The sequence below is a fragment of the Dryas octopetala genome, chromosome 9 (assembly GCF_963921425.1).
Source record: "Dryas octopetala chromosome 9, drDryOcto1.1, whole genome shotgun sequence".
Classification (NCBI taxonomy): Eukaryota; Viridiplantae; Streptophyta; class Magnoliopsida; order Rosales; family Rosaceae; genus Dryas; species Dryas octopetala.
Window position 1 is genome coordinate 5,314,506 of NC_141374.1, and position 14,622 is coordinate 5,329,127.

The 14,622-nt window shown below is 35.0% G+C and overlaps 2 protein-coding genes and 1 long non-coding RNA gene across 3 annotated transcripts; 1 reads left to right on the plus strand and 2 right to left on the minus strand.

Annotated features, from left to right (window-relative positions):
• Positions 1–2,984: 2,984 nt before the first annotated feature.
• On the minus strand, positions 2,985–3,628 carry LOC147273373 (uncharacterized). Its single transcript, XR_015124152.1, has 3 exons — positions 3,450–3,628; positions 3,124–3,360; positions 2,985–3,035 (listed from the first exon to the last, which is right to left on the minus strand). It is a non-coding gene; the product is annotated as an uncharacterized LOC147273373 (long non-coding RNA).
• An 18-nt stretch (positions 3,629–3,646) lies between these two features.
• On the minus strand, positions 3,647–4,605 carry LOC147273374 (uncharacterized). The gene is made up of 2 exons (XM_086228211.1): positions 3,784–4,605; positions 3,647–3,667 (listed from the first exon to the last, which is right to left on the minus strand). Exons 1-2 carry the CDS (start codon positions 4,603–4,605, stop codon positions 3,647–3,649), a joined length of 843 nt encoding a protein of 280 aa, XP_086084337.1.
• A 3,906-nt stretch (positions 4,606–8,511) lies between these two features.
• On the plus strand, positions 8,512–13,667 carry LOC147273375 (WAT1-related protein At1g25270-like). Its single transcript, XM_086228213.1, has 7 exons — positions 8,512–8,705; positions 8,804–8,866; positions 8,999–9,115; positions 9,538–9,799; positions 10,079–10,237; positions 11,970–12,121; positions 13,463–13,667. Exons 1-7 carry the CDS (start codon positions 8,512–8,514, stop codon positions 13,665–13,667), a joined length of 1,152 nt encoding a protein of 383 aa, XP_086084339.1.
• Positions 13,668–14,622: the final 955 nt, after the last annotated feature.

Genomic DNA, 14,622 nt, shown 5'->3' on the forward strand with positions numbered 1-14,622 from the left:
CTCAGCCTTTGTTGAGAGGTGGCAGCCTGAGACTAATACTTTCCATATGCCATTCGGTGAGATGACCATCACACTAGATGATGTGTCAAACATTTTGGGAATTCCGGTTGTGGGTTTATCACTTTCTACACCCCCTCATGATCATATTGCATCAAATTTGTTATTGAGAACATACTTAGGGGTGAGTGAGGCAGATGCCACATCGGAGTTGGATGACTATTCTGGTGGGTATGTGCGTCTCGAGTGGTTACGGTCGAGGTTTGGCCATGTGTGTGATACAGATGATGATGAGCTAGTGAGGTGTGCTGTTAGAGCCTATTTATTGTTCTTATTGGGATGTACCTTTTTTGCCGATAAGACTGGCACAAGGGTACAAGTCCAGTATCTACGATTACTTACTAATCTCGACACCACTAGCCATTATGCATGGGGTGCAGGGGCCTTATCTTTCCTATATCGGCAGTTAGGTGTTGCTTCTAGGTCTAAGGTTAAGCAAATGTGTGGATATATGACCTTGTTGGAGGCATGGGTGTATGAGCATATGCACCATATTGTTAGTCCGGGTTATGACATTAACTACTTAGAGAGTAGCCCCCGTGCGCTCCGATGGACTCCGAGGAGGGATACCGGGACAACTTGTGAAGATGTGCAGAAACTGAGACAACGACTTGACGATTTGAAGGCGGATGAGGTATATATTTATAGTGATAATGAAAAATTAGACTTAATTTTGCATTTGTTGCTCTTGGATGAATTATTTGATACTAACTTATTTTGGTTTTTTTTTTTTTCTTCAGGTTATATGGGAACCCTACAAATCCAGTAGACAACAACATCCATTACTAGATGTTGCATTTTACACAGGATTGATCAAGTGTTTCGACATTGTGGAGCCATATTATCCGGAGAGAGTCTTAAGGCAATTTGGACGGGTACAAACTATCCCCCCTGCACCACGTGCTCCTCAGCGTGGTGGACGAGGTGCTTATGCACAATCGTACAATCCCTTTTACGAGTACTTTGATAGTACGTGGGAGAGGTGGCCGGACCACTTATTGTCTGAAGATAGTCGCAGTGTACCAGTGAAGGCTCCATTTGACACCGTTGACGGCTACCTCCAGTGGTTCCATTATGTATCTCATCCGTACATCCAAAATCCAGCACTGAGGACTGCATTTGACCCCCACAGGACCGTGGCACCAGGATTTGGCAGGGTATGGATCCAAAAGCTTAAATTTTGAAATTGGTGGTGAAAATTGTTTATTTAGGCTCAAATTGGCTTATATTTTGACATGGTATATAAATTGTTGCTTATATATGATTTTGTTACTTACAGGACTGTGTTGACCGTATGTTGCATATCACTCGCCCTATTGTGGCATTGGGCGAGGATGAGGCCACAAGGCGTCCCTCTCACCTTTACAGGGCGATTGACAGTCTACAACATATCTTGGAGGGCACACACTTGAGCAGCACCATGACCTACCAGCGCCACACTCGGCAGTGATCACCCGCTTTCATGTTCAGAAGTTTTTTTGATGAACACAAGGGCCAAAAGTTAATGACTAATTATGAGGGTTATTTGTAATTAGGACCTTCTGTTTTTTATTTTGGCTAAAATTGGAGCATCTTAATTTAGTGACTTTGAAATTGCATAAAAACAATCCGAACAAATATTGGAGCACCACATATTATGATAATATTATGCATGAGTCAAGATCTAATAAAGGTTAATATCATCCCACATACATGGTACGTACGCCATAAAGGTTAAAAAAAATTCACTAGATTTAATTAAGTTGAAATTCAATCATTATCAAGAGACACAATTTCCGGCGTAGGCACGTCACCATTAATTCGCTTGAACTCCTCAAGGCGATTTTGATATCCAATGTACCAACCACGTGCGGCATACGCGTCGGCATGTTTATGCCAATCATCTGAAATAGGTGGCATAGGATGGCCCGGGGACAAGTGTACCTACACATATTAATTAAGTGAATAACTTAGCAATGACAATTTTTCTACTATAAATTTACAATTACACAATTTATAGCCGTACCTGTACAAAATGATCACCGTTGACAAAACCAATGCAAATCTCACGGAGCTCAACGTCCTGATGTGCTTCTGAGTGTGCATATAGTGGGAGACACGTAAGGCATAACGATCTACATAAATGGATCACGGTTACACCATAACATGTGGCGATAATATATCCCATCTCGGGCATAGTCATCCAATGATCTCTGGGTGCACGGGTGTCATCAAAATAGTCAAGTACCCTCTGAAACTCCATAACTCGCTCGCGCACATGGAAAACTGACTCAAACAAAGCCGGTGTATGTAGCAGTGTCCTGGATAAGTCTGTGCGTACCTTCCGCCAAGCATCCACTCCAAATCCCATAGCTGCAGCTACAACTCTATATCCACAATTACCATCTGGTAAGACGTCGTTTACACCAGAAATGTACGGTCTCATGATGGGTTGAAACTGGTCTATATACCGATGTGGCTGAGCAAATGGAATGGGCGAACTCGTCTTCACTTTGTTGGCCCGTTTTTTTAGTTTCTTTTTTGGCGAGGTACAGCCAACATTGCCAATGGACGGTGAGGGTGAATGACTGTCACAACCGGAAAGTACGTACTCAAATGCGGATGGCAAACGCCTAGTAGAGGTTTCAGCTTTACTTGGGCGGCCCCTAGTCTTGGTCTTCACTTGTGGTTCCCTCAGAGTAGTGGAACTTGGATTCATAAGCTCTTCTAACTTCAAACTTATGTGCTTCTGGGTGTCTGCATCTTGCTCTTCCATCCATTTTATTAGTCTATCTACTGTGGCATTAATTGGAGGATCTGAGAGTTTTGTGACCTCCGGTTCCCTATTGTAATCCAACTTTCTCCAATAAGGATGAAGGGAGTCAAGTGGAATAGGCCGGTTACGTCGTCTATACGACAAAATCTCATGTGCACATGGCAACTCCTGTGTCCGACGAATGGTGCAATCACATGGTAAGGCACCTCCAATCCATTCAGCCCTGTACAATATGAAAGAAGTGAATAAATTATTGGTACAAACTAAATAAGTGTTTAATGCGTAGAATGAAGGTTAGTTAGTGAAGGTACCTCCTTATCTCACAACCAATTATATTCAATGCTGTATCTGATACATAGCCTAACAATTCCTTCATCTCCTCATGTTTCCTGACACTATGCTGGATAAAACAACGGCTTTTCTCAAATGATGCCTTAATGTGTGTATGCTGCAACTCTATCAATGTATGAATATGCTGCCATGATAACTCAAAACTAAGCTGACTAGTGCCAAGTTCCTTCTTTAACCTTGAATGTGCACTTTCAGCCCTGTTCGTAACAAGAAGTTAGTATGTGTGTCTAAGCATATAACAAGTCAATGATAACAAAAATAGACTACCTGTTCGAAGTGGTGTTACCAAGGTGCATACAAGCATCTGTCCATGCAGCCACAAACCTCTCCTTATAAGGTATCAACCAACTATCCTTAATGTACTCAATAGCTCCGGCGTATGAACAAAAGTTGGTTTCCATGTCACGCAAACGACTCACATACTCATCCTCGCTCTCCGATCCAACCAAACAATTCCAGGCAGCATTAAACTTCTCCCAATGGTCAATCGTACCAAACAACTTCCTGCAATTTTTCAACACATTTTTGCTAATGTGCCATCTACACAATAAATGTCTGGCACTAGGAAACACTTTAGGGATTGCAGACATGAGTGCTAGTTCCCGATCCGTGACAATCACGTTAGGAAGACAGTCATCATTCAATAAAGACCGTACTCTACCCAAAGCCCATGTATAATTATCCTCCTTCTCAGAACATATATAAGCGAATGCAACAGAGAATGTCATGCTAGTGGAAATCACACCCACAATCTCAAAAAGTGGCCAACGGTACCTATTAGTCTTATAAGTGCAATCCATTATCAGTACATGCGGAAATGCACGTAATATATCAACACTCTCAGTATGAGTCCAAAACAGGTCAGTCACAACATCACCAGAACTTCTATGCCACTCAACATAATTATGTTCTCTCAGCTTAGTTAGCAATACTTGCATCTCTGATCTACCGGCCCTCTCGATGACCCTATGTTTTTGCCTGGCATTGTATACTGTCTTGATGATTGATGTATTCTGTGGATTCTGACTTTTTATGGTCTTCAATATATCTTTCGGTTTCACCAAAGTCTTGGAGAAAGCCACTAACAATGAATTCTCTTCTTCAGTTAATCTGCCTGCGAATGAATGCCCTTCAATATACTCTGAAACTACATGGTTATGCACTCCACATGCAACCTCCAACTCCCATTGATCACCACATCTAGTGTTCACCGCCTTCAACGAGAATGGACATCCACATTTCTTCGAACGGGTGTCCTTAGAGTCATCAGAAACTGGTTGCTTACGGCTAGCAGCATCGGATGTTTGGTCGCCTGAATCTGACTTTGATGACTTCCTTGATCTATTTGGCTCATATTGACCATTTCTCTCACAAGCAAATTTGATCCAAGCTCTCTTACCACGAACCCCGCCTGCATCAGACCTTCTAATGACAATTACCATGTTGTTCCTTTTTCCTTGTGGACGAATCCAACTAACCATTGAATCCTTACTTTGAAACACCTACACATGATAATTATATATATTATTTACAATTCATATTTAGGTATGCATAAATCATAATTCCCGGCCATACAAACAATGTTTACCTCCGCTGTTGTGAATTCATTGGTGTAGTCAAAATTGCACCTTCCTTCAACTATACTGAGTTCGGTGGAAGCATCCACTTGCTGCTCCTATTCAGCAAAAAAAAAAAAAAAAAAAAATTAATTTTTGTCCCAGTATTCGACGGGAAACCACCGAAAATATCACATAAATTCGGTGGCTAAGTACCGAATATGCAAACAAAGTTCGACAATTGACTACCGAATGAAACAATTATACGTTGGTCATTCGGGAAAAAAAGTAGTTCTGTCCCAGTATTCGACGGGAATCCACCGAATAAACCATGTATATTCGGTGGCTAAGTACCGAATATACCAATATAATTCGACAACTACCTACCGAATAAAACTATTTAAAAAACTATACGTTATTCATTCGGTGGATATCTGCCGAACGGTGGTATAAACTTCGGTGACAAACCACCGAATGTATTGCCATTTTTCGACGGGCATCGACCGAACAAATGTGTAAAAATTTGACATTACATTTATAAACGGTGGATACCTACCGAAATATATACATTTATTCGGTGACCATCCACCGAAATATAATGTATATTTCGGTACTGGTTTACCGAATAAAAACACGAACTCACAGTTTTTCAGCCGCGAAAAAATTCAAAAAAACTCAAAAAAAACTCAAACTTACTTCATTTGATGACTCCAAGTTGTCGTTCTGATTGTCCATTTGTCAAAAGTAGGTGATTTGGATACAATGCATTTGTTTACAAAAACAATCTATGTCTAGGGTTGGTTGAAGATGGTGGTGGTGGTAGAAGAGAGTGGAGTGGGTGGAGCCAGCGGGTGGGATTGTGGGTGGAGCACGTGGGTGGGATTGTTTAAAACAACAATCTATATCTAGGGTGGAAGGTTGATGATGGTGGTGGTGGAAGGTGGAAGATGAAGGTTGAAGATGGTGGTGGTGGAAGGTTGAAGATGGTGGTGAAGATGATGGTGCTCCTCTCAGCTGGTGGTTGAAGATGGTAGGGGGTGTTGGGAGAAAAATTTTATCCCAAATATTAGATGTCCTTTATGGTCATTTTGCTATAGGGTATATATGTCTTTTACTAAATTCAATTTAGGGTGGTCAACTAAGTAGAACAGGGTGGTCGGAATAGCCGCCCCCTTCACTTATTTAAAAACGAATATTAAGGCCAGAGTCATCATGATAGCCCAAAACCCAAATTTGAGGGGTTGTCATACTCATTTTAGCGATCTAATTTTTTAGTATAATTCCTTTTAAATGGCTAAATACCAGGCTATTTATTTGGTGCTTCATTGGGAATAGCTATCTTCTCGAAATGACTCAACGCTTGAAAAAAATTATTTGGTGTAATTGATACACCGATATGTGGTGTAACCAATTTAATGTGTAAAGGTATTATTAGACAATATATTTATATTAATAAGGTATAATATTAATAACATTCATCTATATTATGACACATTGAATTGATTACACTACTTGCACAAAATAATTTCTTCGAAGCTTGAGCTTAGAGGCTTATTAATGTTAGTTGATAAATTAAAGATAATTCATTCTAAAGTCAAAACATTAATGCTTGTTCTTTTTATATTAAGGAAGACCAGCCCGTAAATAAATAAAATATGCAAGAAAATAAGTTTTAAAAATAATTTCATTTATATTCTTGACAATATTACAATGATAGCTGAGGTCTAAAGAGTACTAGTTACAATAGAAAAGATCTTGTTTAACATGTAGTTAACTCCATATAAGATCTCTTAGTCGGTTACTGGACATATTCACAAATATGCACTCATACATACAGTTGCCTTAATATCCCCACACCAGTGCCATGAGACGCACTATGGCCTCCTCAAGGAAGCACATAGTTAAACTAGTCCTAATTAATAGATACTAGCTTAATGCCAAGTTCGCTAGCTAAAAACATTAAGGAATGTCAAGCATAAAAAACCATAAGTCTCAAAGGCTAACTCACTCACTATGTTCTTAACTTTGATTTCATGGAATTAAGAATATAATTATGCAACATATATTAGTCATGAATAATTCTATTGCCCATTATAATATAATGAAATATCCCGAAATACATCATAATGTTTGTCTTCTAATTAAGGCATATATTTTTATCATAGCAAAAATATTATTTTACCATTTTATAATTGATAAATTATTATATGTGATCGTAACAAGGCCACTTGCTATGCTGACATGATGTTACTAACACCACATCACAAACAATAATTTTTCTTTAGACTCAACTTCATTTGGCCGGTTTGATCCTGTGAAGGGTACATATATAGGAAATCTAGATTTTATTCTAAATACCGCAACATAAATTGAATCACTATTCCAACCAAACATATTTAGCAAAATATTTTCAAATTCCTTAAATCAAATTCACTCCCAAATTTTAATGAACTACATCTGGTTTGATCTCATAAAAGGTACGTAGACAATCTAGATGAAACAATAACCAAATTATATACTTTTCAAATTACCCAAACTTTTCCCAATTAATTAAATTGACTTCCAAATCCTAAAAATCTCTATTTTTCGATAGGTTATTTAGTCATTGAAAGTCCCAAATAAATGTTTGTGAATTACGAGTTGACTTGATTTCCTCAATTGATTTTTTTTCCTTGATTGAAATTAAAGGGTGTTCATTGGTAGAAAGGGATTATAGATATATTATATCTTCAATTAATGTGTCATACTTAAAATAATAAAAACTCTATCAATTTTGAAAATATGAGTTTTTTATGTGGAGTGATATTTGAATTTACAATATTTTCTCAACACCATTAAATCATTTCTTAGATACGAAAAAATGTGAGAAAAGAAGGGGTTCTAAACTTCACATTGTTCTTCACATTTTAATTCTATGATGGAACCTTTTTTTTTTTTTTTTTTCCTTAATAAAATCCTTTAATGGAACCTTGAGTGATGTATACAACCATCTAACCTCGTCCATAAAGCAAAGGTTTTGCAAGGTTTATAAAAGGAAGGACGTACAATACTTGGGTCACTCCTTAGGGTACCCAAGGTCACCCTACCTTTGCAATTTTGGTAATGCCGATGTATGATCGGAACCGTTCATTTTTTAAATAACCTATTAAATATCATTTCTTAAAAAAAATCAAATCAATTAGAAATCATTTGGTTATATAACTATTGCCAATTAAGTAAAAAAAATAAATGGTTTCCGATTAAAAAGTGATTTTTTGAGCAAACTGTTAATTTTTTCCATTTAATCGACAAAAGTTATATAACTAAACGATTTTCAATTGAGTTAATTTTTTACAGAGATGATCTATAATAAGTGATCTAAAAAGTGAACGATTTCGATTATGCACTGGCATTACTGAAATTGTGATTTTAGAGGGTGAGATGAACTTGGGTCAGACCCAAGTTTTATAAAAACCCTGCCAATACTACAATACTTGAGAAAAAGATATGATAGTATTATTTTATTTTTCGGGCCACTCTCTTTATTGGGAAACGAAGAAATGGACACAAGAACTTCACACAAGCACTGATAAGAGAGTTGTAGTACCAAACGTAACGTAAAAACTCAATTATGAAAACTGCTCTCGGAAAAGAAAAAAAATTCTGAAAGTGTTTTTCTTTTCCGAGAGCAATTGTCATAATTGAGTTTTTACGTTAAATACAACAAGAGACAAGCTCGAAAGTAGCTTAGCTCTGCTCTCACAACTCCTAAGTAGCTTAGATCTGCAGATTGCATGCATTTTGAAGATGAAGATGAAAGTGATGGGTAGCTGGGCAGATGGGTTGAAGCCAGTGATGATGATGGTGGTGGTTCAGATTGCGTTTGCCGCAACGACTATTTTGTACAAATTGGCAGCAGATTTTTCAATGAATTTCAAGGTCCTTGTTGCATACCGTTTCATCTTCTCCGCTGCCTTCATGGTTCCTCTTGCTTTTATAGTTGAAAGGTATATACGTTCGTACGTAGTACTCATCACTTTAATTATATATGGTATTAATCTCTATTTTATTATTATTTAGATGATTAATTATCAATTATTTACAGGAAGAGAAGGCCCAAACTTACTTTAGTTATACTCTTTCAAGCTTTTCTCTGCGGATTATTTGGGTAAGTGCGTGCTCATCATTGATTAATTAGCTAGTATTAAGGACCTGCAAATTTGCTAATTAATACTAATTTAAAATTAACTTTGTGGCAAGTAAATAATATAATTTAATTGTATTGGTTTAACTACTGCAGGGGAACAATGGCTCAAAATTTATACATAGAGAGCTTGGCCTTAACATCACCCACATTTGTTGCAGCCATATCAAATCTTATTCCTGGCATCACCTTCGTCGTGGCCATATCTTTTAGGTTCTACACTACTACTCATCACCAACCCCTTGCTGCAAAATATATTTTCACAATCTTCCAGATGAGAACAACTTCCCTATAACAGGGTAACTGACCTGACATGACCAAATAAAGAAAAAGGTTATGTTTTGAGACAAAAAAAATTTGCATGTACCTGATGTGTATAGAACGTGGCTCATATTTGTTGTTACGTACGTACGTATGAGTCATGTGATATATTAGATGAGAGAAACTCGCATACAACAGGTGTAGATAAGTTTTTCTCGTTTTGAGATAATGAGATTTTGGACCCATCCTTTTTTTTTTTTTTTTTAATGATGTCAGATCAGTCTCTTTAACTTCCCTTTTTAGAGAGATATATATGTATATACATATTATATGTGTAATATTAACTGTGAATAATTAATTAATATCTCGATCAGGATGGAGAAGTTTACACTGAAAAGCCAAGCAGGGAGAGCAAAAATGGTGGGGACACTGGTGGGAATAGGAGGGGCCATGCTCTTCACGTTTTACAAAGGTCACCAATTTTCTACCTGGTCAACCCATGTTGACCTATTACACAAATATTCGCATCATAACAGCCACGTGGCATCATCGCATAGAAGCTCAGGCAATCACTTGTTGGGATCCTTCTTGGCTCTCATCAATTGCGTGTGCAACGCAATGTGGCTGATAGTTCAGGTTTATTAATTAATTTCAAACATATATATTTCATTAACTACTTTTTTATACAAACATATATACATAATTAGTAAATCATGCGACTGCCACACATAATCAAACATATATGTTTCTATGTAATTTAAAAATTTAAATAGTATCCACCTGATCAATGATTAATTTATATTAACAGTAGCTAACAAAATAATTGGTCACAAGAGCATATTTAAATATATGTATAGTAATAATTAATTTGATTTAAATTTTCTGATTTGGTTGGAGTTGTACGTTGATGATCAGGCGAAAATGAGTAACAACTACCCATGCCATTACTCAAGCACGGCCCTAATATCTATCATGGCATCAATTCAATCTACCATATTTACACTTTGCACGGAGAGAGATTGGAATCAATGGAAGCTAGGTTGGGATGTCAAACTTCTCATAGCTGCATTTTCGGTAAGGACTAGTTTCTCAGACTAAATAGCTAGCCTAATATATATAAATCATGTTTGGGTCCCAAAATGCATGTTTAAAGATGGTTAATTTCATTATACTACTTTATGTTTCCTCTAACTTTCAATTTACGTACTATCACGTGATTAAAATTTAGCAATGTAATACCTAATGTTTATGTTTAGTTGCAATGTAACGCCTTCGACCATCAATTCGTCCATCCAAACTTTATTTGTTAACGCGAACGCTTAATTATAATTTATGCTACGTGGAATATATATGAAATGAAAAATTGCAAAAAACCATATAGCATTTTGAAAATATAATTAAAAAACTATTAAGCTTTTAAACAAATTAAAACGTGAAAATCAAATAAATATAGAAAAAAATAATATAAATTTAAAATTAAAAAAAGAAAAGGGGCCTAGTTGTCTTCTTCTTGAGAGAGAGAGAGAGAGAGAGAGAGAGAGAGAGGATTATATGAATAATGTCTGATTACTTTTGACCCAAAAAAACGTTTACTTATATATACAAGGAGTCATTCCCTCTTACTTGCCGATTATAATTATGATACGTATTAACTTATAAGGAGGAATGTGTTAATAAAAAATAAAATAAAAAGATATATTATGCTTTCATCATTTATTTGGTTAGTTTTTAGTCTAAAAATGTCAGTTTTTTGGGTTTCGTAGTCAAGTCGTTTAACTAAATACCACATAAAATTACACATTAGTAATTTTGATTTTTTGCAAGAAAAAATGAATTTTGCAAACCCCAAATTTTTGGGTGATTGGTGATTTTTTTGGCTGATAATAATATTTAGTAGTTTTTAGCTAATAAATATAATTTAATATAAGGATTTTAAAGATATTGCTGACGATTATCTCAAGATTATCACATGAAATTTAAATTTAGGGATTTCAGCAAAATCTGGATACTCATTGTACCAATAATTGCTGGTACATTGTTTAATAGTACGTGTACTTAAAAGTTTTCAAATGGATAAATTTTTTCAAGAATTTTTCATGGTTGTGTTGTCAAATGCATGTACCAACTCAAGTATTAGTATAATCGAAATGTATTAACTCACATATTGGTATAGCCAAAATGTACCAACTCACATATCTGTATAACCCAAAATGTATGAACTCATCCAACTCACATATCTGTATAGCCCAAAATGTATGAACTCATGTGTTTGTATTATTGAAATGTCTCAACACACCAACTGGTAAAATATATTGAAACGTACCAATATTCCATGTATTTGTACAATTGAAATATATTAACCCATAAACTTGTCCAAATGAAATATACCAAAGCACGTATTTATACAAATGATATTTAACCGAAACTTTTTATGAGTTTAGATTTCCAGTTTAGGGATTAGGGATCTTATGAGTTGTTCATAAATGAATTTATTCTAAATCTCACTTATTTAAAACAAATGAGAGATTTACATATAAGCTACATCAATTGATAATTAAAGGTTGATATAATAGTTTGCATGTACTTTTAGTATCATAATACTAGACGCACCAAGTATTATCTTAATGAAGAGTATTACAAGAGGTACGTGTGATTCAGTGAAGTAAATTCCACTTTCATTAATGATCTAAATAATAATATATAGATGTTGTTATATATCTTAATTTAAAAGTATATGTATACCGAACAATATAATTAAAATTAATATATATTTTGTGCATGTACATATTTGTATTGTGTGATGCAGGGAATCATAACATCAGGACTCGTGGTGGTTCTAATTGCATGGTGTGTACGCATGCGAGGACCATTATTTGTATCAATTTTTAACCCACTTTCGCTTCTGCTGGTGGCCCTTGCTGGGTCTTTGTTGCTGGATGAAAAGCTAAACCTAGGAAGGTATATATACATGAGTCATCTATTCCTTTCCAAATTACAAGCCTAGCTTAAATAGTTTAACACAAATTAATTAATTATTGCTTTAGATGAAACATTTCTTGCCAATGACATGGAACTCCTACAATATATAGTATAGATAAGATTAGGGGTAGTTAGTTTTCATCCTTAGGTAACATCTAACTTTTATAAACTGAGTGTTAGCTAGATTGAATTTTGATTCTAGTCCCTTGAGATATATTTTTTTATTATTTCTAAGTACATGTATTATCTAATTATGAACATTTACATATATAGCCACATTGAACATATTACAAATAATAATGTACATATTCATACGTGTATAAAGTTAAAAGATTAGAATCAAAATCATCTAACACCTAGATTAATTTAAAGAAATTAAGGGCTCGTTTGAGATTGCAGTGGAGGATTCAAAAGTTGTTGTGGATGACAATTTTCAATCACCTACATCAATTTTGGTGTTTGGTAAAAAAATTAAAAACTGTTTTTCCCCACAATTCTCAACTCCTCACAACAAAAATAGAAAGCAGGTTTTTAGGTGCTTTTGAAAGCTGCAGTGAATCATAACAATAATGAATATTTTATTTTACCTATAATACCATCATTGATTTCTATAATTTTTATTTGTTTATTTTAAATTTAAAAATATGTTCATTATTAGTTATATTTTATAATGTGATAATTAATTATGATATTTAATTTGTACGATTAAAATTATAATATACCTAAAAAAATAATAGGCATACTTATTTAATAATGTTGTTTTTAGAAAAATTAATGCTAATAAAAATTTGTAGCCAAAAATTTCAAAAACAAGTAAAAAAACATTTTATTTTTACCAAACAAATAAGTGAAAGACACTTTTAGCATCATGTCTATTTTAGTAATTAAACACAGTCACATCACTTTTACATTAACATTTACCAAACACTTTGATACTGTTTTTTCCACTCACAACAGTTTTGAAAACATAGTTTACCAAATACTCAACTGCTTTACTTTACAGCTTACTTTATTTCACAGCTATTTTACTTCACAGCTGTTTTTCCTCACAGCAATACTAAATTGGCCTAAATGTTACTCGAAGATGAATAATATTTCTATATAAATTATCATTGATATGTCTTTATCGAAAAGTCTACTCAATAACACTCCACGTGCAAGGCAACATTATCACGAAAGACTTGGTGTAAATAGAACTAATGGAAATAAAATTTTATTTTATGCTTATAAGAGAAAATATAAGAAATAGTGGCTTAAAATAGTATGAAGTATATATGAAAAGTACTCCTTCTAACTTCTATGTGTGTTTGTTCATGACAGCATATTAGGAGGAGTGCTAATTGTGTGTGGGTTATACATGGTTCTGTTGGGTAAAAGCAAAGAGATGAAGATGTTGAATCAACTACAACCAGGAAGAAGGCCTCAAGATCAGTCCCATTCCCAATCCATCGAAATCGTTGCAACATCTCCAGTTGACACTGCATATGCCAACAACAAGAACGATAATACAGATGTTAAGTCCTAAAACCCTAGTCTTTCAATCCCAAATGCTGCTTTGGATACTCAAAGAAAATATCAAACATTTAGTTATAAAGAGTACAATGCAGCAATTAGCCCAATCTTAATTAGTTAATTTAATTAATTCTCAGTGGTGACTATTCCTTTTCCACCACATGTTTTGGCTCTCTTGAACTAGTTTATTAACATTAAGTTTATCCTTATTTCATGATGTAATTTCCCGGATAAATTAAGGATTTGGATTACTTGCTTTTTTTTTATTTAATTAAATCGTAACCCAGTAATTTAACAATAGCACCTTACATAATATATCACATATTATCTTGTCACACAGTTTAAAATATTTTGTTAGTAATAAATAATGTCGATAAATGCATGTGAGTGTAAAAGCTTCACATTTTAATTACTTTGAACAGATCAAATATACATGCTAGAGAGAAATTTACATAAACAATATATATGAACTGGGCTTAAGATGAATGAGAAGATTGGACCGATCACAATTAGGGTCCGTTTGGATTCTTAAATTTGAATTTGGATTTGGATGTCAAATTTATGCATTTGAAATCCATGTAATTGAAATTCTATTATTTGGATACAAAATCTAAATGTGAGGATTTCAATTTAAGAATTTTTAATTTTTATATATATTGCAATATATGATAAATATATATTGGCCGGAAAAGTGACCGGAGGAGGTTGCCAGAAAGTTGGCAGGAGGGTTGCGGAAAATTTGGCCGGAGCGTCGTCGAAAAGTTGCCGGCAGTGGTCACCGGAAAGTTTCCAGCTGTGGTCACCGGAGGTGGTCTCCAACGATGATGGCCGAAGATGATGAGAGAGAGAGAGAGAGAGAGAGAGAGAGAGAGAGAGAGAGAGAGAGAGAGAGAGAGAGAGAGAGAGAGAGAGGTGGTGAGATTTCAAATACCTAATTTGAGAAGGTATGTGAAATCCATGGATTTAGG

Bases quoted from the DNA above. Each gene is read 5' to 3' on its own strand.
- LOC147273374 (XM_086228211.1), bottom strand. From the start codon at position 4,605: ATGGTAATTGTCATTAGAAGGTCTGATGCAGGCGGGGTTCGTGGTAAG. The intron at 3,668-3,783 runs GTGATTGTCACG...GAAAAATTGCAG, and splicing joins ATGATGACTGTCTTCCTAAC to GAAGTTGTTTGGTACGATTG.
- LOC147273375 (XM_086228213.1), top strand. From the start codon at position 8,512: ATGAAAGTGATGGGTAGCTGGGCAGATGGGTTGAAGCCAGTGATGATG. The intron at 8,867-8,998 runs GTAAGTGCGTGC...TAACTACTGCAG, and splicing joins TTTCTCTGCGGATTATTTGG to GGGAACAATGGCTCAAAATT. The intron at 9,800-10,078 runs GTTTATTAATTA...GTTGATGATCAG, and splicing joins CAATGTGGCTGATAGTTCAG to GCGAAAATGAGTAACAACTA.